This window comes from Salmo salar, chromosome ssa02 (assembly GCF_905237065.1).
Source record: "Salmo salar chromosome ssa02, Ssal_v3.1, whole genome shotgun sequence".
Classification (NCBI taxonomy): domain Eukaryota; kingdom Metazoa; phylum Chordata; class Actinopteri; order Salmoniformes; family Salmonidae; genus Salmo; species Salmo salar.
Genome location: NC_059443.1, coordinates 19,906,494 through 19,932,166, shown reverse-complemented (window position 1 = coordinate 19,932,166; position 25,673 = coordinate 19,906,494). Strand labels below are relative to the sequence as shown.

General features: G+C 43.9%; 1 protein-coding gene across 2 annotated transcripts in view; it reads right to left on the bottom strand.

Moving 5' to 3' along the window:
* Window positions 1–9,115: 9,115 nt before the first annotated feature.
* The window catches only part of LOC106574954 (histone-lysine N-methyltransferase SETDB1-B-like), a 22,139-nt gene continuing 5,581 nt past the window's right edge, over window positions 9,116–25,673 (bottom strand). Inside the window, exons 5-25 of one of the 2 annotated variants that reach the window (XM_045699278.1) lie at window positions 25,063–25,168; window positions 24,734–24,907; window positions 23,770–23,974; window positions 21,498–21,571; window positions 21,139–21,329; window positions 20,776–20,905; window positions 20,423–20,576; window positions 20,154–20,297; window positions 19,648–19,978; window positions 19,254–19,515; window positions 18,642–18,732; window positions 18,355–18,471; window positions 18,052–18,221; window positions 14,243–14,500; window positions 13,923–14,084; window positions 11,613–11,785; window positions 11,366–11,385; window positions 11,058–11,197; window positions 10,474–10,727; window positions 9,775–9,863; window positions 9,116–9,606 (exon numbers count right to left, since the gene is read on the bottom strand). In XM_045699278.1, the coding sequence (XP_045555234.1) occupies window positions 9,489–9,606; window positions 9,775–9,863; window positions 10,474–10,727; window positions 11,058–11,197; window positions 11,366–11,385; window positions 11,613–11,785; window positions 13,923–14,084; window positions 14,243–14,500; window positions 18,052–18,221; window positions 18,355–18,471; window positions 18,642–18,732; window positions 19,254–19,515; window positions 19,648–19,978; window positions 20,154–20,297; window positions 20,423–20,576; window positions 20,776–20,905; window positions 21,139–21,329; window positions 21,498–21,571; window positions 23,770–23,974; window positions 24,734–24,907; window positions 25,063–25,168 (3,363 nt within the window). In that variant the 3' untranslated portion in view covers window positions 9,116–9,488. The remainder of the gene's footprint in view (window positions 9,607–9,774; window positions 9,864–10,473; window positions 10,728–11,057; window positions 11,198–11,365; window positions 11,386–11,612; window positions 11,786–13,922; window positions 14,085–14,242; window positions 14,501–18,051; window positions 18,222–18,354; window positions 18,472–18,641; window positions 18,733–19,253; window positions 19,516–19,647; window positions 19,979–20,153; window positions 20,298–20,422; window positions 20,577–20,775; window positions 20,906–21,138; window positions 21,330–21,497; window positions 21,572–23,769; window positions 23,975–24,733; window positions 24,908–25,062; window positions 25,169–25,673) is intronic. The other variant, XM_045699286.1, reaches the window with a different exon arrangement.

Genomic DNA, 25,673 nt, shown 5'->3' with positions numbered 1-25,673 from the left:
GTAAATGTGGAAGAAAAATTCTAACATTTGTACAAAATCTATTAAAAAATAAAACACTAATATATGTTGATTAGATAAGTATTCAACCCCCTGAGTCAATACATGTTATAATCACCTGTGTCAGCGATTACAGCTGTGAGTCTTTCTGGGTAGTCTTTCTGGGTAAGGCTCTAAGAGCTTTCCAGACCTGGATTGTGCAACATTTGCCCATTATTCTTTAAAAAATTCTTCAAACTCTGTCAAATTGGTTGTTGATCATTGCTAGACAACCATTTTCAGGTCTTGCCATACTGTAGATTTTCTAGCAGATTTAAGACCAAACTGTAACTCGGCCACTCAAGAACATTTACTGTCTTCTTGGTAAGCAACTCCAGTGTACATTTGTCCTTGTGTTTTAGGTTATTGTCCTGCTGAAAGGTGACTTAATCTCCCTGTGTCTTGTGGAAAGCAGACTGAACCAGGTTTTCCTACAGGATTTTGCCTGTACTTAGTTCTATTCCATATCTTTTGTATGCTGAAAATCTCTCCAGTCCTTAATTACTGTTTTACAAGCATACCCATATATGATGCAGCCACCACTATGCTTGAAAACATGTAGAGTGGTACTTAATGTGTTGCATTGGATTTGCCCCAAACAACACTTTGTATTCAGGACAAAAAGTGAATTGCTTTGCCACAGTTTTTGCAGTATTACTTTAGTGCCTTGTTGCAAACAGGATGCATGTTTTGGAATATTTGTATTCTGTACTGGCTTCCTTCTTTTCGCTATCAATTAGGTTAGTATTGTGGAAACTACAATGTTGATCTATCTTCAGTTTTCCCCTATCACAGCCATTCAACTCTGTAACTGTTTTAACCATTGGCCTCATGGTGAAATCCCTAAGCGGTTTCCCTCCTCTCCGGGAACTGAGTTAGGAAGGATACCTGTATCTTTAGTGACTGGGTGTATTGATACCCAATCCAAAGTGTAATTAATAACATCACCATGCTCAAAAGGATATTCAATGTCTGCTTTTTTTTTACCCATCTACCAATAGGTGCCCTTTGCGAGGCAATGGAAAACCTCCCTGGTTTTTGGTTGAATTTGTGTTTGAAAATCCCTGCTTGACTGAGGGACCTTAAGGATAATTGTGTGTGTGTTGTACAGGGATGAGGTAATCATTTAAAAAGCATGTTAAACACTATTATTGCAGTCTATGTAACTTATGTGACTTGTTAAGCACATTTTTACTCCTGAACTAATTTAGGTTTGCCATAAAAAGGGGTTGAATACATATTGACTAAAGACATTGCAGCTTTTCATTTTTAATACATTTGTAAACATTTCAAAAACCATAATTCCACTTTGACATTATGGGGTATTGTGTGTAGGCCAGTGACGACAACACCTCAACTTAAAAATTGTTTTATTCAGGCTGTAACACAAAGAAATGTGGAAAAAGTCAAGAGGTGTGAATACTTTCTGAAGGCCCTGTATCCAGTAGACTAAATTAGTTCTGAAGAGACATTGTTTCAGAATGAGGGGTGCTGTAGCTCTGTTGGTGTTGCTGTACTGTCTGTCTGGGGCACATCAGTGTTAGACCTTCCAGAATCACCTTTATTCAAATACATTTGCATGTACAGGAATTTGACTGTGTGAAATGAAGCTGGCACAATAAACAGAATATACAGACAATAAACAGAATATACAGACAAACAGAATATACAGTGTGAGGAAAATGTTATAATGTGAAGAGACAGCCTTGAAAATGTGGGGGGGGGGGACATGACCCCCTGCTTAGGACCATCTGTCAGAACGCCCAGAATATGGTCTGTAAGTTAAGTTAGGAGACGGTGCCAAACACATGCAGGAACCAACCCTATGAACCATGCCTATGTAACTTGTCTGTGTCAGCAGTAGAATATACAGACCAACAGAATATACAGACCAACAGAATATACAGACCAACAGAATATACAGACCAACAGAATATACAGACCAACAGAATATACAGACAACAAACAGAATATACAGACCAACAGAATATACAGACCAACAGAATATACAGACCAACAGAATATACAGACCAACAGAATATACAGACAACAAACAGAATATACAGACCAACAGAATATACAGACAACAAACAGAATATACAGACCAACAGAATATACAGACCAACAGAATATACAGACAATAAACAGAATATACAGACCAACAGAATATACAGACCAACAGAATATACAGACAAACAGAATATACAGACCAACAGAATATACAGACCAACAGAATATACAGACAATAAACAGAATATACAGACCAACAGAATATACAGACCAACAGAATATACAGACCAACAGAATATACAGACCAACAGAATATACAGACCAACAGAATATACAGACAAACAGAATATACAGACCAACAGAATATACAGACCAACAGAATATACAGACCAACAGAATATACAGACCAACAGAATATACAGACCAACAGAATATACAGACAACAAACAGAATATACAGACCAACAGAATATACAGACAACAAACAGAATATACAGACCAACAGAATATACAGACAATAAACAGAATATACAGACCAACAGAATATACAGACCAACAGAATATACAGACCAACAGAATATACAGACAAACAGAATATACAGACCAACAGAATATACAGACCAACAGAATATACAGACAATAAACAGAATATACAGACCAACAGAATATACAGACCAACAGAATATACAGACCAACAGAATATACAGACCAACAGAATATACAGACCAACAGAATATACAGACAACAAACAGAATATACAGACCAACAGAATATACAGACCAACAGAATATACAGACAACAAACAGAATATACAGACAACAAACAGAATATACAGACCAACAGAATATACAGACCAACAGAATATACAGACCAACAGAATATACAGACAAACAGAATATACAGACCAACAGAATATACAGACCAACAGAATATACAGACCAACAGAATATACAGACCAACAGAATATACAGACAATAAACAGAATATACAGACAACAAACAGAATATACAGACCAACAGAATATACAGACCAACAGAATATACAGACAATAAACAGAATATACAGACCAACAGAATATACAGACCAACAGAATATACAGACCAACAGAATATACAGACCAACAGAATATACAGACAAACAGAATATACAGACCAACAGAATATACAGACAAACAGAATATACAGACCAACAGAATATACAGACAAACAGAATATACAGACCAACAGAATATACAGACAAACAGAATATACAGACAAACAGGATATACAGACAAACAGAATATACAGACCAACAGAATATACAGACAAACAGAATATACAGACCAACAGAATATACAGACAGAATATACAGACCAACAGAATATACAGACAGAATATACAGACCAACAGAATATACAGACAAACAGAATATACAGACCAACAGAATATACAGACAAACAGAATATACAGACCAACAGAATATACAGACAGAATATACAGACCAACAGAATATACAGACAGAATATACAGACCAACAGAATATACAGACAAACAGAATATACAGACCAACAGAATATACAGACAGAATGTACAGACCAACAGAATATACAGACAGAATATACAGACCAACAGAATATACAGACCAACAGAATATACAGACAGAATATACAGACCAACAGAATATACAGACAGAATATACAGACCAACAGAATATACAGACAGAATATACAGACAGAATATACAGACCAACAGAATATACAGACAGAATATACAGACCAACAGAATATACAGACAGAATATACAGACCAACAGAATATACAGACAGAATATACAGACCAACAGAATATACAGACAGAATATACAGACCAACAGAATATACAGACAGAATATACAGACCAACAGAATATACAGACAGAATATACAGACCAACAGAATATACAGACAGAATATACAGACCAACAGAATATACAGACAGAATATACAGACCAACAGAATATACAGACAGAATATACAGACCAACAGAATATACAGACAGAATATACAGACCAACAGAATATACAGACAGAATATACAGTACTCCCTCCATCAGTCTGGTTCCTCCCAAGGTTTCTTCCTACATGGAGAGTTTATATTGCTGTAACAAACATGTTCTTGCTCGTGATTCTTGCCCAGGTTGTTTCTAAACATTTGATGGCTAAGCATTTTTTTAAAGCATTATGCACGATATAACATTACACTGATGAATTGATTACCTTAATGTTTACTGATGGGGTTTTTCGACCCAAGCAGCAGCAGAACTGTCCACCATTGGGGCCAGAGGAAGAGCTAGTGAGGGAGAGGTGGAGGAGCTGAAGAGAGAGAATTCAGGTAGCAAACATACAGTATGTCTAACTATGAACGAAGGATTTGTTTTCATTGGTTGAAATAAGGATCAACGGACGTTTGTTTTGCTCCCCATGATCCCAGTACAAGCGACAGAACTCTCTGCCATGGGAACCAGGATGACAGCCAGAGAGAGAGAGGTGGAGCCAGAGAGAAAATGCAGGTGTAGTGCTGAATAATATTTAACAATCTACATTTAATAAATCTGACCATCTGACTCCATTTAATTTTAGAGTAAAACCATGTCCAATCATTGTGAGTTTAGCTGATTAAGATCAATAAATGAGTGGTAAATACTTATGGCAAATGTGTGGAACATTTGTAGATTCCCTTACAAGGCATAACGTTTAAGTTACAAGGCAATACTAACATTAACAAAGCATAATTCTAGGCATGCTGATCTAAGGTAATTTTTTTTAGACACAGCATGAACTAATCAGATCCGCAAGGCCACAGGCCTATTGGCTAACCTAAGAGAGAGAAGCATTTTCAAGCAACCTTTTTCTATGGGCCGGATACAAGATAAGAGGAAGAAGAAATGACTTTCATTCCATGCATACCAGATCTGACTTGTTTATATTCAAAATCAATTGTTGACCAATCCCCAGACAAAACCAAAGATTATAAAAATAAGACATCCAATGAGATCGGACCAGCCAACATCCTCTAGGAAGGGGGTTCCATCTATTTATGATGGCCTGAGGGGGGTGTGCCAAGTACAGTAGATCGCTGAATTCCTAAAGACAATAAAACCTTCTTGCATACAGCGTTGAGAGTTCACCCTAAACAGTTACAAGTTACCACAGAGATCATACATCCATATACAGTTGAAGTCGGAAGTTTACAAACACTTAGGTTGAAGTCATTAAAACTCGTTTTTCAACCACTCCACAAATTTCTTGTTAACAAACTATAGTTTTGACAAGTCGGTTAAGACATCTACTTTGTGCATGACACAAGTCATTTTTCCAACAATTGTTTACAGACAGATTATTTCACTTATAATTCACTGTATCACAATTCCAGTGGGTCAGAAGTTTACATACACTAAGTTGACTGTGCCTTTAAACAGCTTGGAAAATTCCAGAAAATTATGTCATGGCTTTAGAAGCTTCTGATAGGCTAATTGACATCATTTGAGTCAACTGGAGGTATACCTGTGGATGTATTTCAAGGCCTACCTTCAAACTCAGTGCCTCTTTGCTTGACATCATGGGAAAATTGAAATAAATCAGCCAATACCTCAGAAGAGAAATTGGAGACCTCCACAAGTCTGGTTCATCCTTGGGAGCAATTTCCAAACGCCTGAAGGTAACACGTTCATCTGTACAAACAATAGTACGCAAGTATAAACACCATGGGACCACGCAGCCGTCATACCACTCAGGAAAGAGACGCGTTCTGTCTCCTAGAGATGAACGTACTTTGGTGCGAAAAGTGCAAATCAATCCCAGAACAGCAGCAAAGGACCTTGTGAAGATGCTGGAGGAAACAGGTGCAAAAGTATCTATATCCACAGTAAAACAAATCCTATATCGACATAACCTGAAAGACCGCTCAGCAAGGAGGAAGCCACTGCTCCAAAACCACCATAAAAAGCCAGACTACGGTTTGCAACTGCACATGGGGACAAAGATTGTACTTTTAGGAGAAATGTCCTCTGGTTTGATGAAACAAAAATAGAACTGTTTGGCCATAATGACCATCGTTATGTTTGGAGGAAAAAGGGGGAGGCTTGCAAGCCGACGAACACCGTCCCAACTGTGAAGCACGCGGGTGGCAGCATCATGTTGTGGGGGTGCTTTGCTGCAGGAGGGACTGGTGCACTTCACAAAATAGATGGCCTCATGAGGATGGAAAATGATGTGGATATATTGAAGCAACATCTCAAGACATCAGTCAGGAAGTTAAAGCTTGGTCGCAAATGGGTCTTCCAAATGGTCAATGACCCCAAGCACACTTCCAAAGTTGTGGGAAAATGGCTTAAAGACAACAAAGTCAAGGTATTGGAGTGGCCATCACAAAGACCTGACCTCAATCCTATAGGAAATTTGTGGGCAGAACTGAAAAAGTGTGTGCGAGCAAGGAGGCCTACAAACCTGACTCCGTTACACCAGCTCTGTCAGGAGTAATGGGCCAAAATTCACCCAACTTATTGTGGGAAGCTTGTGGAAGGCTACCCGAAACGTTTGACCCAAGTTAAACAATTTAAAGGCAATGCTACCAAATACTAATTGAGTGTATGTAAACTTCTGACCCACTGGGAATGTGATGAAAGAAATAAAAACTGAAATAAATCATTCTCTCTCCTATTATTTTGACATTTCACATTCTTAAAATAAAGTGGTGATCCTAACTGAGCTAAGACAGGGAATGTTTACTAGGATTAAATGTCAGGAATTGTGAAAAACTGAGTTTAAGTGTATTTGGCTAAGGTGTATTTAAACTTCCGACTTCAACTGTAGATGGCATCTAAGTTCTCCTCAGAGGACAACTTCCAGATAGACACCAAACATGGATGCAATAGTGTTGTAACACACATTTCTGTCGTCAATTCTCTGGTTACTGTTAGAGAGAGAGAAATAAATGTTGTCCTCTCAACCGAGGAGGGCTGTCCAGACCCTAAAAGTATTGCTTTTTGTTGGGCCATTTGCAATGCGGCCAGAGGTGACAGAGAGCACACAAGTTAGGGCTGGGCCAACACAGGTAAGACAAACAGATGTTCAGAAAAGTCTCATCTGTCACCTTGTCTTGCAAAAAAGTACCTGCTATTTCTTATAGCAATGGGAGCATAGAATACCTTTCTCTACAATGCTCACAAATTAATGATAATGTTTCTCCCCGGTGTTGAGACCAAAGGTGTCTTTGCTAGTATAAGTAACACTGCAGGACCATTCAATACTGACACCACCCTGGTTCACACAAACATCATCACCAACATCAGCCAAGCCTATAGCCCAGTTACAGGTACTGCCTACACCAATATACACGGAACAAAAATATAAACGCAACATGTAAAGTGTTGGTCTCATGTTTCATGAGCTGAAATAAAACATCCCAGAAAATTTCCATACACACAAAAAGCTTATTTCTCAAAAATGTTGTGCAGAAATTGGTTTACATCCCTGTTAGTGAGCATTTCTCCTTTGCCAAGATAATCCACCTGACAGGTGTGGCATATCAAGAAGCTGATTCAACAGAATGATCATTACACAGGTGCACCTTGTGCTGGGGACAATAAAAGGCCACTCTAAAATGTGCAGTTTTGTCACACAACACAATGCCACAAATGTCTCAAGTTTTTAGGGAGCGTGCAATTGGCATGCTGACTGCAGGAATGTCCCCCAGTGCTGTTACCAGATCATTTAATGTCAATTTCTCTACTATAAGCTGCCTACAAAGTCATTTTGGAGAATTTGACAGTACGTCCAACCAGCCTCACAACCACGTGTAACCACACCTGTCCAAGACCTCCACATCCGGCCTCTTCACCTGCGGGATCATCTGAGACCAGCGCCCAGACAGCTGATGAAACTGTGGGTTTGCACAACCAAAGAATTTCTGAACAAACTGTCAAGAACCTGTCTCAGGGAAGCTCGTCTGCGTGCTCGTCATCCTCACTAGGGTCTTGACCTGACTGCAGTTCTGCGTCGTAACTGACTACAGTGGGAAAATACTCTCCTTCGATGGCCACTGGCATGCCGGAGAAGTGTGCTCTTCACGGATAAATCCCGGTTTCAACTGTATGGTGTCGTGTGGGCGAGCAGTTTGCTTATGTCAATGTTGTGAACAGAGAGACCCATGGTGGCGGTGGGGTTATAGTATGGGCAGGCATAAGCTACAGACAACAAACACAATTGCATTTTATCGATTGCAATTTGAATGCACTGAGATACCGTGATGAGATCCTGAGGCCCATTGTCATGCCATTCATCCGCCGCCATCACCTCATGTTTCAGCACGATAATGCACAGTCTCTTATCGGAAGGATTTGTGCACAATTCCTGGCAGCTGAAAATGTCCCAGTTCTTCCATGGCCTGCATACATTTACATTTAAGTCATTTAGCAGACGCTCTTATCCAGAGCGACTTACAAATACCCACCAGATATGTCACCCATTGAGTATGTTTGGGATGCTCTGGATCGGCAGCGTGTTCCAGTTCCCACCAATATCGAGCAACTTCACACAGCCATTGAAGAGGAGTATGACAACATTCCACAATCAACAGCCTGATCAACTCAATGCAAAGGAGATGTGTCACGCTGCATGAGGCAAATGGTGGTCACACCAGATACTGACTGGTTTTCTGATCCATACCCCTCCCTTGTTTTTTTTAGGTATCTGTGACCAAACGATACATATCTGTATTCCCAGTGATGTGAAATCATTCATTAGGGCCTAATGAATTCATTTCCATTGACTGATTCTTTATGAACTGGAACTCAGTAGAATGGTAGAAATTGTTGAGTTTATATTTTTGCTCAGTGTACATGTATGAAGACAAGTCCACAGGGGCTCATCTACAGACACTGAGTCCAACATCACTAACAGGCTACTCCAGTGCCCATGAAAGTGGCTTCCTGCTTTCCTGAGGGAAACACTACTACAGCTGTAATGAGCCCAAATGATATCTAGGCCTGAGGTACACTGAAATCCTGAGGTACACTGAAATCCTTCTGTATAAAACATCATTAAAAACTATGTGGAATGTGTGGAAAACAGGATTTTATTCAGTTATGAGAAGAGCACAGTTTGGTCTGAATTCACAGACAGTCAAATACAACTGGGCATACAGACAAAACAGTAAAGACTTACAATACATCAGCAATAGGCAACCAAACAATTCAGAAAAAAGAGAGGGTGAGGAACAAGAGAGAAACGTGGACAGACTCGTTGGTGCAGGTGTCCCATCTTCTCTAATGACATAGTAAGGGAGGTTAACATAGTGTCCTTACAGCAGGCTTCTTCTACACTCAGAGAGGAGACGGAGTTAGAGAGGTCTCTTCCAGCAGAACTCCCTCTGCACTCCGAGATAAGATGAAGAAATCGAGGGATGAGATGGAGGTATAGAGGGTGGTCTCTTATAGCAGTCTTCCTCTGCACTCTGTTGAGCCACAGCAGCACAGTAGCTCCTTCCCCTCCACACTGCCAACCTCGTAGTTATAGTCCCACGTTAACTCTGTCCCCGCCCGGATACGCCTGCACGCACACACACACACACACACACACACACGTTAGTGGATGACTCAGTGGTCAACATTCACAAGTGCTCAGCACAAAACCACGTTTCAAATAATACATGTTTCTTTATCAGAGTAACAGGCTTCTACCAAGTCTATGTAACCATGTCTAATACAGAACACTCACTTGCTGGCGAAGAAGGCTACCCAGGGGAAACGCAGATCATGTGTGTCTACAAACACATTCTGGACAAACAGGTTAGCACTGCAGCTATGCTGTAAGGGGGAGAGATGAGAGGGAAGAGAGGAGAGAGAGCTTCATTTCCTTTGTCAAAATGCATATTGTCTCCACTGCAAAGTGGCGTGTTGTGTGCCGATGAAGCCTGCCTTCTGTTGCCGTTTGATGCCAGCGTTCAAATCAACTGGGAACTCGGAAATCTCTGACTACAGTGAGTTCAAGATAAATGGGAACTGGAGAAAAACTAGCTAGCTCCAACTCTGAAAAATAGTTTTGAACGGTCATCCAACTCGGGTCTCTTTCTAGAGCTCCGACTTTCCGACCTGAAGTTCACGGACGTCATGATTTGACCTGGAATTTTTACGAGTTCCCAGGTGTCTTGAAAGCAGCACAAGATGCTGCAGCAGCAGCAGCTCTTCCGCTATCTGGCAGATTTTCCACTAAAAGGCTCTGTATCTGTATGCTGTACGCGTGTGATAAATAAGATACATAACTAATATACTGTACACACGAGCCAATTACATTCCACTAAATAATGCAAATGTACCTATTTTATTTAAAGGCTTTTTAATGCATTTATTTTTAAAAATCGGACAAAAGCCAGCTATTATCAGCTAATGGAAAGTGACACACACGTATCACACTCACGTTGAGGTAGCGTCCCAGGTTTCCCTCCAGCTTGGCGTCGATGATGTAGCAGGACTCCTCGCCATCGAAGAACAGCCGTGTGTTTTTAGGTCCACTGTCTCCCCCGTCCCCACCCTTACCCTGTGCCCCTCCGTGCCCCCCCGGGCCTCCCCCTGGCCCTATCCCAGCCCCTCCAGTCTTCACCATCAGGCCATGGGAGTTCTTCAGAGCAATGCCTCGTGTGGACTTCACAGCCACCTGCCTCTTCACCGCACCTGAGACAGGAGGCAAGGAGATGGAGGAGAGGATGAAGGGGAGAAGAGAAAGGGTCAATTCAGGGAGAAGCACCACATGAACGGGTCTGGCAATACCTGATAAAGCACAGAGGTCTATGAACCCACAGCCCCAACTTCCCTCTCTCCTCACCTTGCATGCATTTTCCCCTCCCCCCTGCCCCCTCAACCCCTACCTGTCCCCCTTCTCCCATTCTTCCTCCCCCCTCCAATTTCCTCCTAAACCGGTGCATGTTTTCCTCCGCCTTCCCTTCTCCCCGTGTGCATTTCCCTTCTGCCTTCCTCTTCTCCCCCATCCTCTCCTCTCCCTACCTCCCCCATCTTCACCCTGTGTGCGTTTCTCTCTCTCCTTGTTGTCATCAGATCCAGAGCTGATGGTCTGGACGTCATCACTGTCCGACAGCGTCATCACATCCTGTCTCTTCCCTCCCTCCGTCTTCACTGATTGTTGACTGCAGAGGGCGCAAAAACACACACTTACAGACTCACTCAACGTTATCGAATGTTATTCATATGGCACATTTTACCAAGTACATTTGATATTGTGCAACACAGGCCTAAAAGGGCCAAGCCAGAGTTAAATAGGTTGAAATTCCATTTCATAATCATTCATTACGTACCTTTTCTGGTCTCCGGGCTCCTGGAACAGAGAACACAGGAGAAGGTGTATCAATATCCAACCAGAGCACCGGAACACAAATCACTCATTAATAAACATGAGAAGGAATCAATCATTACATGAGAGGGTGTCCAATCAGAACACCAGGAGATGAAAGCAAGAGATCGAGGCTGATCGAATTCTCCTAATATATGTAATAGAAAAATAGCACAAAATAGCTGAGATAGATATGGACTACCCCCCCTTACCTTCTTCTCTATCTTCAGTCCCTCCATCTTAACGGTGGCCTGGGAGGTAGAGGGTTGGTTGGTGAGCCAGGACGCTACTTTACTCTTCCCACTCTCCTCTGGCATGGGGGGCGGCTTCCTGTCCTCCTTTCCCCCCACTGACACACTCATCCCATCCTTACTGTCCTGGCTCCCTGGATGGGGGGGGACAGATCAAATAAATAGCATTTTACATCACGCTGCTACATGTAAAAAAGGTTCAATGCAGCTGTTTTTCTCAATATCAAATATATCTGGATAACAATTAAGTATCTTACTGTGATTGTTTTCAATTAAAATAGTAAAAAAAATGGTATAAAGGTTTCTAGAAAATGGCAATTTCTCAAGCATGAACCTTGCTAGGACTGTCTGGGAGTATTTGTGTATTTCTTAAGGATCCCCAGTTGATCCTGGCGAGTGGGCAGGGGGAAACAGATAACTAGCTGTTATTGGAGAGATGTTTGGAACACTTTCTTATTAACTAATTTACCACCTGGTGATGTCATCAAAACTCCATCCCACCACAACAGGCTGACATTTCAGGCGGTCTTTTCAAATAGCTTACACCAACCTCAGTGTGGAAATACAGTGAGGGAAAAAAAGTATTTGATCTCCTGCTGATTTTGTACGTTTGCCCACTGACAAAGAAATGATCAGTCTATAATTTTAATGGTAGGTTTATTTGAACAGTGAGAGACAGAATAACAACAAAAAAATCCAGAAAAACGCATGTCAAAAATGTTAGAAATTGATTTGCATTTTAATGAGGGAAATAAGTATTTGACCCCCTCTCAATCAGAAAGATTTCTGGCTCCCAGGTGTCTTTTATACAGGTAACGAGCTGAGATTAGGAGCACACTCTTAAAGGGAGTGCTCCTAATCTCAGCTTGTTACCTATATAAAAGACACCTGTCCACAGAAGCAATCAATCAGATTCCAAACTCTCCACCATGGCCAAGACCAAAGAGCTCTCCAAGGATGACAGGGACAAGATTGTAGACCTACACAAGGCTGGAATGGGCTACAAGACCATCGCCAAGCAGCTTGGTGAGAAGGTGACAACAGTTGGTGCGATTGTTCGCAAATGGAAGAAACACAAAAGAACTGTCAATCTCCCTCGGCCTGGGGCTCCATGCAAGATCTCACCTCGTGGAGTTGCAATGATCATGAGAACGGTGAGGAATCAGCCCAGAACTACACGGGAGGATCTTGTCAATGATCTCAAGGCAGCTGGGACCATAGTCACCAAGAAAACAATTGGTAACACACTACGTCGTGAAGGACTGAAATCCTGCAGCGCCCGCAACGTCCCCCTGCTCAAGAAAGCACATATACATGCCCGTCTGAAGTTTGCCAATGAACATCTGAATGATTCAGAAGACAACTGGGTGAAAGTGTTGTGGTCAGATGAGACCAAAATGGAGCTCTTTGGCATCAACTCAACTCGCCATGTTTGGAGGAGGAGGAATGCTGCCTATGACCCCAAGAACACCATCCCCACCGTCAAACATGGAGGTGGAAACATTATGCTTTGGGGGTGTTTTTCTGCTAAGGGGACAGGACAACTTCACCGCTTCAAAGGGACGATGGACGGGGCCATGTACCGTCAAATCTTGGGTGAGAACCTCCATTCCTCAGCCAGGGCATTGAAAATGGGTCGTGGATGGGTATTCCAGCATGACAATGACCCAAAACACACGGCCAAGGCAACAAAGGAGTGGCTCAAGAAGAAGCACATTAAGGTCCTGGAGTGGCCTAGCCAGTCTCCAGACCTTAATCCCATAGAAAATCTGTGGAGGGAGCTGAAGGTTCGAGTTGCCAAACGTCAGCCTCGAAACCTTAATGACTTGGAGAAGATCTGCAAAGAGGAGTGGGACAAAATCCCTCCTGAGATGTGTGCAAACCTGGTGGCCAACTACAAGAAACGTCTGACCTCTGATTGCCAACAAGGGTTTTGCCACCAAGTACTAAGTCATGTTTTGCAGAGGGGTCAAATACTTATTTCCCGCATTAAAATGCAAATCAATTTATAACATTTTTGACATGTGTTTTTCTGGATTGTTTGTTGTTATTCTGTCTCTCACTGTTCAAATAAACTTAACATTAAAATTATAGACTGATCATTTCGTTGTCAGTGGGCAAACGTACAAAATCAGCAAGGATCAAATACTTTTTTCCCTCACTGTATATATATATATATATATCACATATTTGACTGTACTGGGCCTTTAACATAACTTCCTACTGCAGTCCCAGTGTTACAACTGAGGGTTCAGTTAAGTGCACACACACCTTCCTTGACGCCCTTGGCCTGGCGACGGGTGGTGTAGCTCCTCCACACAGAGCTGGAGCTGTAGTAGGGGTCCTTCACAAATGTGTCGTCTGAACTTTTGTCGTTGTTCGACTCTTCATCACTATCCCCATCCTTAGAGGAGTCGCCACCAGCACCCCGCGCTGATGGAGAGAAGGAAGTCGTAAAACGGCAAAAGGTGTAATTTCAGACTCTATGCGAGTCCTAAATGGCACCATCATCCCTATATAGTGCACTACCTTGGCTCTGGTCAAAAGTAAAAGCCAGACTCTTTCTAGACTACTAGATTGTGACCACTCACCTTTGCCAGCGGGGTTGGCAGCATGGGTTCTCTGGGGGGGTTTGGGAAGGGTCTTGTTCTGCAAAGCCATGGAGGACGAGGGAGGGTTTTTCAGCCTGGACATGTCCACCCCGCTCCCGTCACTGTCTGAACAGTGGGCCTCACTCTCATACCCTTCCTTGAAGTTCTCCACACTCTCTATGTGGTCCAGGTTAGCAAAGTACTCATCACCCATCTCCAGACCCTCCTTGTCCGCAAAGTCATCTGTCAGAATCTTACCTGGGAGAGAATGAGAAGAGAGTGAGAGAGAAGAGAGGGAGGGAGGAGAGAGAGAAGAGAGGGAGGGAGGAGAGAAAGAAGAGGGAGGGAGGAGAGAGAGAAAGAAGAGGGAGGGAGGGAGGGAGATAAAAACAACACTAGGCACTATGGAACACAAAGGTTTTACCATCTCATCCTGGAATATACAAGGTCTGAGGTCATCTGCATTTGGTCTAAAGAACAGGAACCCAGACTACAAATAATGTGGAAATACAGACATTGTATTCTTCAAGAAAAATGGTATAGAGGAGACAAACCCGCTGGTTGACCTCTAGGTTACAGAGAGCTGGTAGTCCCATCCACTGAACTACCAGGTGTGGAACAGGAAAGACACTCAGGGGAACGTTAACTTGGTATGTTTCTGTCGGCATCGCGCTGACAGAAACAAGCATCTCTCCGGTAAGAAGAAGGGCGGGGGTGTATGCCTTATGATTAACGAGACGTGGTGTGATCATAACAACATACAGGAACTCAAGTAATTTTGTTCGCCTGACTTAGAATTCCTCACAATCAAATGCCGACCGCATTATCTACCAAGAGAATTCTCTTCAATTATAATCACAGACACATCGACGGCCCTGAAAGAACTTCATTGGACTCTATGTAAACTGGAAACCATATATCCTGAGGCTGCATTTATTGTAGCCGGGGATTTTAACAAGGCTAATCTGAAAACAAGGCTCCCCAAATTCTATCAGCATATTGGTTGTGCTACCAGGGCGGGCAAAACCCTAGACCACTGTTATTCTAACTTCTGCGACGCATATAAGGCCCTCCTCCGCCCTCCCTTTGGACAAGCTGACCACGACTCCATTTTGTTGCTCCCAGCCTATAGACAGTAGCTAAAACAGGAAGCTCCCGCCCTCAGGTCTGTTCAACGCTGGTCCGACCAATCGGATTCCACGCTTCAAGATTGCTTCGATCACGTGGACTGGGATAAGTTCCGCATTGCTGCGAACAACAACATTGACGAATACGGTGACTCGGTGTGCGAGTTCATTAACAAGTGCATCGGTGATGTTGTACCCACAGCGTCTATTAAAACATTCCCCAACCAGAAACTGTGGATTGATGGCAGCATTCGCGCAAAACTGAACGCGCGAACCACTGCTTTTAATCGGGGCAAAGTGACCGGAAACACGACCGAATACAAACAGTGTAGCTATTCCCTCCGCAAGGCAATCAAACAAGCTAAGCGTCAGTATAGAGACAAAGTAGAGTCGCAATTCAACGGCTCAGACACGAGAGGTATGTGGCAAGGTCTACAGTCAATCACGGACTACAAAAGAAAAACCAGCCCCGTCGCGGACCACGATGTCTTGCTCCCAGACAGACTAAACAACTTCTTTGCTCGCTTTGAGGACAATACAGTGCCACTGACACGGCCCGCTACCAAAACCTGTGCGCTCTCCTTGACTGCAGCCAACGTGAGTAAAACACTTAAACGTGTTAACCCTCGCAAGGCTCCAGGCCCAGACGGCATCCCCAGCCGCGTCCTCAGAGCATGTGCAGACCAGCTGGCTGGTGTGTTTACAGACATATTCAATCAATCCTTATCCCAGTCTGTTGTCCCCACATGCTTCAAGAGGGCCACCATTGTTCCTGTTCCCAAGAAAGTGAAGGTAACTGAGCTAAATGACTACCGCACTCACTTCTGTCATCATGAAGTGCTTTGAGAGACTAGTCAAGGATCATATCACCTCCACCCTACCTGACACCCTAGACCCACTCCAATTTTCTTACCGACCTAATAGGTCCACAGACGACGCAATCGCCATCGCACTGCACACTGCCCTAACCCATCTGGACAAGAGGAATACCTATGTAAGAATGCTGTTCATCGATTACAGCTCAGCATTTAACACCATAGTACCCTCCAAACTCGTCATTAACCTGTTATGGATAGGGGGCAGTATTTTCACGGCCGGGAATAAAAAACGTACCCGATTTAATCTGATTATTACTCCTGCCCAGAAACTAGAATATGCATATAATTATTAGCTTTGGATAGAAAACACTCCAAAGTTTCTAAAACTGTTTGAATGGTGTCTGTGAGTATAACAGAATTCATTTGGCAGGCCAAAACCTGAGAAGATTCTGTACAGGAAGTACCCTGTCTGACCATTTCTTGGCCTTCTTGATCATCTCTATCCAAAACAAGGGATCTCTGCTGTTACGTGACACTTCCTACGGCTCCCATAAGCTCTCAGAAGGCGGCAAAAAGCAGAATGGTGGCTTTGCAGGCCCTGGCTGATAACATTAGCGCATTTTGATAGTGGTCGATCAGAGAACAGAGACTGGAGGCGCGTGCACGAGGCAACCCCATGTTTTTATTCTTTCGTCTTTGAAATAAAACAACGACTCCCGGTCGGAATATTATCGCTTTTTTACGAGAAAAATAGCATAAAAAATGATTTTAAACAGCGGTTGACATGCTTCGAAGTACGGTAATGGAATATTTAGATTTTTTTTTGTCACGAAACACGTCGGGCGCGTAACCCTTCGTCACCCTTGGATAGTGTCTTGAACGCACGAACAAAACGCCGCTATTTGGATATAACTATGGATTATTTCGAACCAAAAACAACATTTGTTGTTGAAGTAGAAGTCCTGGGAGTGCACTCTGAGGAAGAACAGCAAAGGTAATCCAATTTTTCTTATAGTAAATCTGAGTTTGGTGAGGGCCAAACTTGGTGGGTGTCAAATTAGCTAGCCGTGATGGCCGGGCTATCTACTCAGAATATTGCAAAATGTGCTTTCGCCGAAAAGCTATTTTAAAATCTGACACCGCGATTGCATAAAGGAGTTATGTATCTATAATTCTTTAAATAATTGTTATGTATTTTGTGAACGTTAATCGTGAGTAATTTAGTAAATTCACCGGAAGTTTGCAGTGGGTATGCTAGTTCTGAACATCACATGCTAATGTAAAAAGCTAATTTTTGATATACATATGAACTTGATTGAACAAAACATGCATGTATTGTATAACATAATGTCCTAGGAGTGTCATCTGATGAAGATCAAAGGTTAGTGCTGCATTTAGCTGTGGTTTAGGTTTTTGTGACATATATGCTTGCTTTGAAAATGGCTGTGTGATTATTTTTGGCAGGGTACTCTCCTGACATAATCTAATGTTTTGCTTTCGCTGTAAAGCCTTTTTGAAAATCGGACAATGTGGCTAGATTAACGAGAGTCTTGTCTTTAAAATGGTGTAAAATAGTCATATGTTTGAGAAATTGAAGTTATAGCAATTATGAGGTATTTGTATTTCTCGCCACGCGATTCCACTGGCTGTTGACTAGGGTGGGACGCTTGCCCATGGAGGTTAAACAATTATATACACTGACAAGGAGCCATGTGCTGTTATGAATGCTTATGACAAGTCTTATTATGCAGTCCACTTCCTACATGTAATACAATGTGAATAGCGGTACATTCTGTTATCCATGTGTAACACCTGCTATAACACTGTTCTGTCTCCTCCCCCACCACACCACCTAGTGACGTACCGGCGTAGATACAGACGAAGGATCCCTTGGCCACGTCGTCCAGACAGCGGATGCCCCAGCCTTTGTTCTGGGTCTTAAAGAGCTGCAGCCTCACCTGCAGACCGTGCTGCACCAGACGGTTAGTACACATCTGACTGCAGCACTTACAACGCTTATTACACTCATAAATCCTGAGAGAGGGAAGGACGGAGAGGGGGAGAGATTAGTAAGAGGGATGTCTGTGTTTGTGTCTGTGTGTGTTGTCTGTGTGTGTGTGTTGTCTGTGTGTGTTGTCTGTGTGTGTTGTCTGTGTGCGTCTCTCACCCGGTGGGCAAACACTCCTCCAGTCTCTTTTGTGTGTATCCAGCCGTGTGGTTGATCTGTGCACCAGGGGTACAGGCGGTGGCCTGCAGGGTCAGCTGGTGACACGAACACTTGGACCTGCACAACACACACAATCCCCATGTCAACACTTTCAATTGACTAAATGAGTTAATCCCTGATTTAACAATTGGACAGGTGAAATCTATGTAGTGGAAGCCATGCAGAAGACAGAGCCCAGATGAGGGGGGTCACAGGAAGGTCAGAAGGTCAAGAGTCATAGTACTGACTTGTCCCTGCAGCCGTCGGTACAGTCACAGCCCACCAGGAAGTCTGGACTGGTGTTGATGAACACTCCGTCTTCAGGGATACGCTCCTTACCTGGGAACACATAGACATCCATCAGTCACTGACGTCTTCAGGAATTCTTCACCAGAGAATTAGAACTAATCCCGCTCATCCCAATGTTCCAGTTCTATGACTTCATCTCAACTGAGTATCAAGTGACTCCCTATTCCAGGTAGCCTAGTGGTTAGAGTGTTGGGCAACTAACCGAAAGGTTGCTAGATCGAATCCCTGAGCTGACAAGGTAAAACTCTACCGTTCTGCCCCGGAACAAGGCAGTTAACCCACTGTTCCCCGGGCACTGAAAACGTTGAATGTCCGATTAAAGCAGCCCCCCCACACCTCTCTGATTCAGAGGGGTTGTGTTAAATGCGGAAGACACATTTCAGTTGTACAACTGACTAGGAATCCCCCTTTCCTTACGTGTTGTGTAGCTAGTGCACCCCCATTGGCCCGTACTATACAGGAAGACCTGGTGCTCTGATGGGTAATCGTTTGATTGAGGCCTCTATAGTAACTCAAGGCCTATATACTGATTGAGAAATCCCTCTCCTCACTGTAGGCCACGTCGGGGGGCGGTGTGATGTCGATCTCGTTGACGCAGGACAGGGGAATGTCCTCGCGGCCGTTGGTGATGTCTCGAATGTAGTAGTAAGGCTTCTGGGGCTGGAAGCGCCGGTCGACCAGGACATAGGGGTCCAAGCAGAACATCTCCAGGAAGATGAAGTCACAGCGCGTCTGGAACAGGTAGCGCTGGATCTCCGCCATGCTGCGCAGACACAGCCCACAAGGAGACTTGTAGATCACATGGAACGACATCTGACGGACGGACGGGGGTTGGGGAGAGAGGGGTGAAAGATAGGGGGGACAGATTTTGGTATTAACTATAATAATCCAAATCATGCTTCCTGAAAGATAAAATACTTCTCAAAGTTCTTTTTCTGTCTTTACCTTGCGGTTGACTCTCCGTCGCCCCGTCATGCGTCTGAACTCGTACAGTAGAGGGGTGAGCAGGGGGTTCCTGCCCCGGTGCATATCTGGCCTGGAGGGCCGGATACGGTTGAGACAAGCAGGCTGGCAGGTGTGAGGCAGGTAGAAGATGCGGTCTGTGGGGGCGCGGTACGAGGGCTCGTGGGGAATCCGGTCGTTACTGATGGTGTATGGGGTCACTGCAGGTGCGGTGGGAGGGGCTTGGGGAGGAGGGGGCAGAGACTGCTGCTGGTGTTGGATAGGCTGTAGGGACGTGAGAGTCTGGATGTTGCCAGTCTGAAGGACATACATTCTGGAGGGGGGTGCGAGAGTGAAGTAGAGTTACGAATAGATTCCTATAAAACTGCATATTTGTGAGTGTGGCTCTTTAGTAAGAGATTATGTTCAATAGCAGTAGGAGAAGGGAACAAATTAATGCAGATTCAATGATTATTTTATGATCATACATTTCCTGTCCCCTCTCTCACCTGGATGAGTTCCCGGGAGAACCAGTTGAAGGTTGGGGCTGCATGGCTTTAGGGGCGTGGCTATTACTGGCCAATCCAGTGCGAGAGCCTCCTGGCGTGGGAATGTATGGAGAAGTACTCTTCTTAGCCATCTGATACTTAGGACTGTTGAGGGTGGGAGGGGGGCGGGATCAGGGAGAAAAGGGGGAAATGTAGCAGCGAGAGGGGAGAGAGAATGTCCATTTTCAAGGAATGTCACAAGATTTACACTGTGTGTGTGTGATACTCACTCTGTTCGTGCAGGCTGATTGGGCTGGGAGGGTGTAGGAGGGATGGAGGAGGGTGGGGAGAGGGGATGGGGGGATTTAGTGGGGGTCCCGCTGGGGGTTGTGGTGTTCCCCCCACTGTGATACTGGACCACGGGGCCCTTGGTCCTCAATGCTCCTACAGAGAGAGAGAGAAAGTGGTTACCGACATCACAATGAAGTAGAGATTAGAGTTATCCAATGAAGGACAGGTCAAGGTTCCGTCGTGTACAGTATAACATGTGGTCCCACTGGGTTATTAAAGATGGATTGATTGGTTAAGTGATTGGTTTGTTTGTTCATATATTCATTGATTGATTGACTAGAGTGAGTGTTACCCATGCTGGGGCGCGTCCTCTGCTGGCCAGCCATCTTCTTCTCCTGGGTGTTGGCACAGTTGGTCTTCAGGTTGAACATGGGCTCCAGCCTAGTTGAACCACGATAGATCCACTCACTACGCTTGTCATCCTGAAGGAGAAAAAAACCCACCATACAAACGGATTACCACAGAGATCACTTTTCAGTCATTTAATTGCTTTATCTTATCTACCTGATTGTGTCAAGTCTGCAGAAGTAGTATAAAAACGTGATTCAGAAACTAAACTATCCCTGTTTATAACATATGCTTGCGACCGTCACGTTAAATCAGACTAGAAATAAAGTTTGCTGGTAATCAAATCCCAGTGATGATGTCATCATACCAGGAAGAGGATCTTGACGAGGCTGCCGTCCACCTCCTCCACTCTGCTCCTCCACCACGTCCCCTCCCACTCTGTCTTGATGACCTGGCCTGCCTTCAGCAGCACCATGGGCCTGTTGGGGTATGACGTTATATACTCCTCTATGAAGTCTTTACACGATGCATCCTCTATGTCCTCCCATGTACGCTTCACTGGGGAAGAAAATATGATGGGGAGAGGCAGAGGGGAGAGAAGATGTGAAGAGGTCACTGAGCTGAGGTAAGTAAGCTGAGGTCACATCCCAAAACCAGATTGATAGGAGAAAAGAGAGCATATTGAAAGGAAAGAGAGGACATGAAGACAGAAAGGAGGGTTCTTACTTGGTCTGCAGACAGGGTAGAGCTCAGGCAGGGTCACGTAGGAGGCATAACCGTCGTCAAAGAAGATCAGGAACCTGAAACACACAGACAACGGTTGAAACAGCTTCACAGCCCTTCACCAAACACACAGAGGATATCTGAAACAGCTTCACAACCCTTCACCAAACACACAGAGGATATCTGAAACAGCTTCACAACCCTTCACCAAACACACAGAGGATATCTGAAACAGCTTCACAACCCTTCACCAAACACACAGAGGATATCTGAAACAGCTTCACAACCCTTCACCAAACACACAGAGGATATCTGAAACAGCTTCACAACCCTTCACCAAACACACAGAGGATATCTGAAACAGCTTCACAGCCCTTCACCAAACACACAGAGGATATCTGAAACAGCTTCACAACCCTTCACCAAACACAGAGGATATCTGAAACAGCTTCACAACCATCACCAAACACACAGAGGATATCTGAAACAGCTTCACAACCCTTCACCAAACACACAGAGGATATCTGAAACAGCTTCACAACCCTTCACCAAACACACAGAGGATATCTGAAACAGCTTCACAACCCTTCACCAAACACACAGAGGATATCTGAAACAGCTTCACAACCCTACACCAAACACACAGAGGATATCTGAAACAGCTTCACAACCCTTCACCAAACACACAGAGGATATTTGAAACAGCTTCACAACCCTTCACCAAACACACAGAGGATATCTGAAACAGCTTCACAACCCTACACCAAACACACAGAGGATATCTGAAACAGCTTCACAACCCTACACCAAACACACAGAGGATATCTGAAACAGCTTCACAGCCCTTCACCAAACACACAGAGGATATCTGAAACAGCTTCACAGCCCTTCACCAAACACACAGAGGATATCTGAAACAGCTTCACAACCCTTCACCAAACACACAGAGGATATCTGAAACAGCTTCACAACCCTTCACCAAACACACAGAGGATATCTGAAACAGCTTCACAACCCTTCACCAAACACACAGAGGATATCTGAAACAGCTTCACAACCCTTCACCAAACACACAGAGGATATCTGAAACAGCTTCACAACCCTACACCAAACACACAGAGGATATCTGAAACAGCTTCACAACCCTTCACCAAACACACAGAGGATATCTGAAACAGCTTCACAACCCTTCACCAAACACACAGAGGATATCTGAAACAGCTTCACAACCCTTCACCAAACACACAGAGGATATCTGAAACAGCTTCACAACCCTTCACCAAACACACAGAGGATATCTGAAACAGCTTCACAACCCTACACCAAACACACAGAGGATATCTGAAACAGCTTCACAACCCTTCACCAAACACACAGAGGATATCTGAAACAGCTTCACAACCCTTCACCAAACACACAGAGGATATCTGAAACAGCTTCACAACCCTACACCAAACACACAGAGGATATCTGAAACAGCTTCACAACCCTACACCAAACACAGAGGATATCTGAAACAGCTTCACAGCCCTTCACCAAACACACAGAGGATATCTGAAACAGCTTCACAACCCTTCACCAAACACACAGAGGATATCTGAAACAGCTTCACAACCCTACACCAAACACACAGAGGATATCTGAAACAGCTTCACAGCCCTTCACCAAACACACAGAGGATATCTGAAACAGCTTCACAACCCTTCACCAAACACACAGAGGATATCTGAAACAGCTTCACAACCCTTCACCAAACACACAGAGGATATCTGAAACAGCTTCACAACCCTTCACCAAACACACAGAGGATATCTGAAACAGCTTCACAACCCTTCACCAAACACACAGAGGATATCTGAAACAGCTTCACAACCCTTCACCAAACACACAGAGGATATCTGAAACAGCTTCACAACCCTTCACCAAACACACAGAGGATATCTGAAACAGCTTCACAACCCTTCACCAAACACACAGAGGATATCTGAAACAGCTTCACAACCCTTCACCAAACACACAGAGGATATCTGAAACAGCTTCACAACCCTTCACCAAACACACAGAGGATATCTGAAACAGCTTCACAGCCCTTCACCAAACACACAGAGGATATCTGAAACAGCTTCACAACCCTTCACCAAACACACAGAGGATATCTGAAACAGCTTCACAACCCTACACCAAACACACAGAGGATATTTGAAACAGCTTCACAACCCTTCACCAAACACACAGAGGATATCTGAAACATGCTCACACACACACAGCTTCTCACCTCATGCGGTTCTTGTTGTTGGGCATCTCTGCCACGATGCCAGCGTAGAGCCAGACCTGGTTGCCGTCCTTGTACTTGGCGACCACCCTGGCTCCCACGTATAGCCTCTCCAGAGTGGGGTGATAGTGAAACGCTATGTGGTTCCCAGACAGTAGACTCTTCCCCTTGTTCTCAAACTTCACCTTGTACTTACTGTAACCGTTACCTACAAACACACACATTCAATGTCAAACTTCACCTTGTACTTACTGTAACCATTACCTACAAACACACACATTCAATGTCAAACTTCACCTTGTACTTACTGTAACCGTTACCTACAAACACACACATTCAATGTCAAACTTCACCTTGTACTTACTGTAACCGTTACCTACAAACACACACATTCAATGTCAAACTTCACCTTGTACTTACTGTAACCATTACCTACAAACACACACATTCAATGTCAAACTTCACCTTGTACTTACTGTAACCGTTACCTACAAACACACACATTCAATGTCAAACTTCACCTTGTACTTACTGTAACCATTACCTACAAACACACACATTCAATGTCAAACTTCACCTTGTGCTTACTGTAACCATTACCTACAAACACACACATTCAATGTCAAACTTCACCTTGTACTTACTGTAACCGTTACCTACAAACACACACATTCAATGTCAAACTTCACCTTGTACTTACTGTAACCATTACCTACAAACACACACATTCAATGTCAAACTTCACCTTGTACTTACTGTAACCATTACCTACAAACACACACATTCAATGTCAAACTTCACCTTGTGCATAGGTGTGTGTGTGTGTGTGTGTGTGTGGAGAGGTGTGTGTGTGTGTGTGTGTGTGTGTGTGTGTGTGGAGAGGTGTGTGTGTGTGTGTGTGTGTGTGTGTGTGTGTGTGTGTGTGTGTGTGTGGAGAGGTGTGTGTGTGTGTGTGTGTGTGTCTCACCGACAGGGTTGATGGCGATGAGCATTCCGCTGTGCCAGGTCTTGGTGCGCTTCTTTCCCAGAAGACTCATCTCCAGTCTGATTTCATCATCCTTCAGGGAGGGGTTAGGCTGGGTGGGTGTGTTCCTGGGCGTGGCCTGGGACACAAACACCGCTGGCATGGGCACTGGGCCACCTACACAAAATACAAAACGCACGGGAGCGTTTGTGCAGTATGTACACACACAAAGACACTGCCATCATGGGCAACACTGAAGAGAGAACGCCACCTAGTAACCCGGAGGTATACATCAATCACAGACATATAGAATTGCACATTGGTGCCATTACCTGGCTGTTGTATAGCAGGCCCAGAAGAAGAGTTCTTGTTGACTGTCTGGGCCAGCTTCAACACCTGCTGGGAGGAACGCTGGAGAGCTGCCGACGCCTCCTTAAACTACCACACACACAAACAATTAACACATACATATGGATATTGTTCAAACACAATTAACACATACATATGGATATTGTTCAAACACAATTAACACATACATATGGATATTGTTCAAACACAATTAACACATACATATGGATATTGTTCAAACACAATTAACACATACATATGGATATTGTTCAAACTTCTTTCTGAATTTTAACTACCACCAGTGTTTGTATGTATGTGGAAGAGAGAGAGCGCGAAGGGAGAGAGAGAGAGAGAGCGCGAAGGGAGAGAGAGAGAGAGAGCGAAGGGAGAGAGAGAGCGAAGGGAGAGAGAGAGAGAGAGAGCGAAGGGAGAGAGAGAGAGAGAGCGAAGGGAGAGAGAGAGAGAGAGCGAAGGGAGAGAGAGAGAGAGAGCGAAGGGAGAGAGAGAGAGAGAGAGCGAAGGGAGAGAGAGAGAGAGCGAAGGGAGAGAGAGAGAGAGAGAGCGAAGGGAGAGAGAGAGAGAGAGAGCGAAGGGA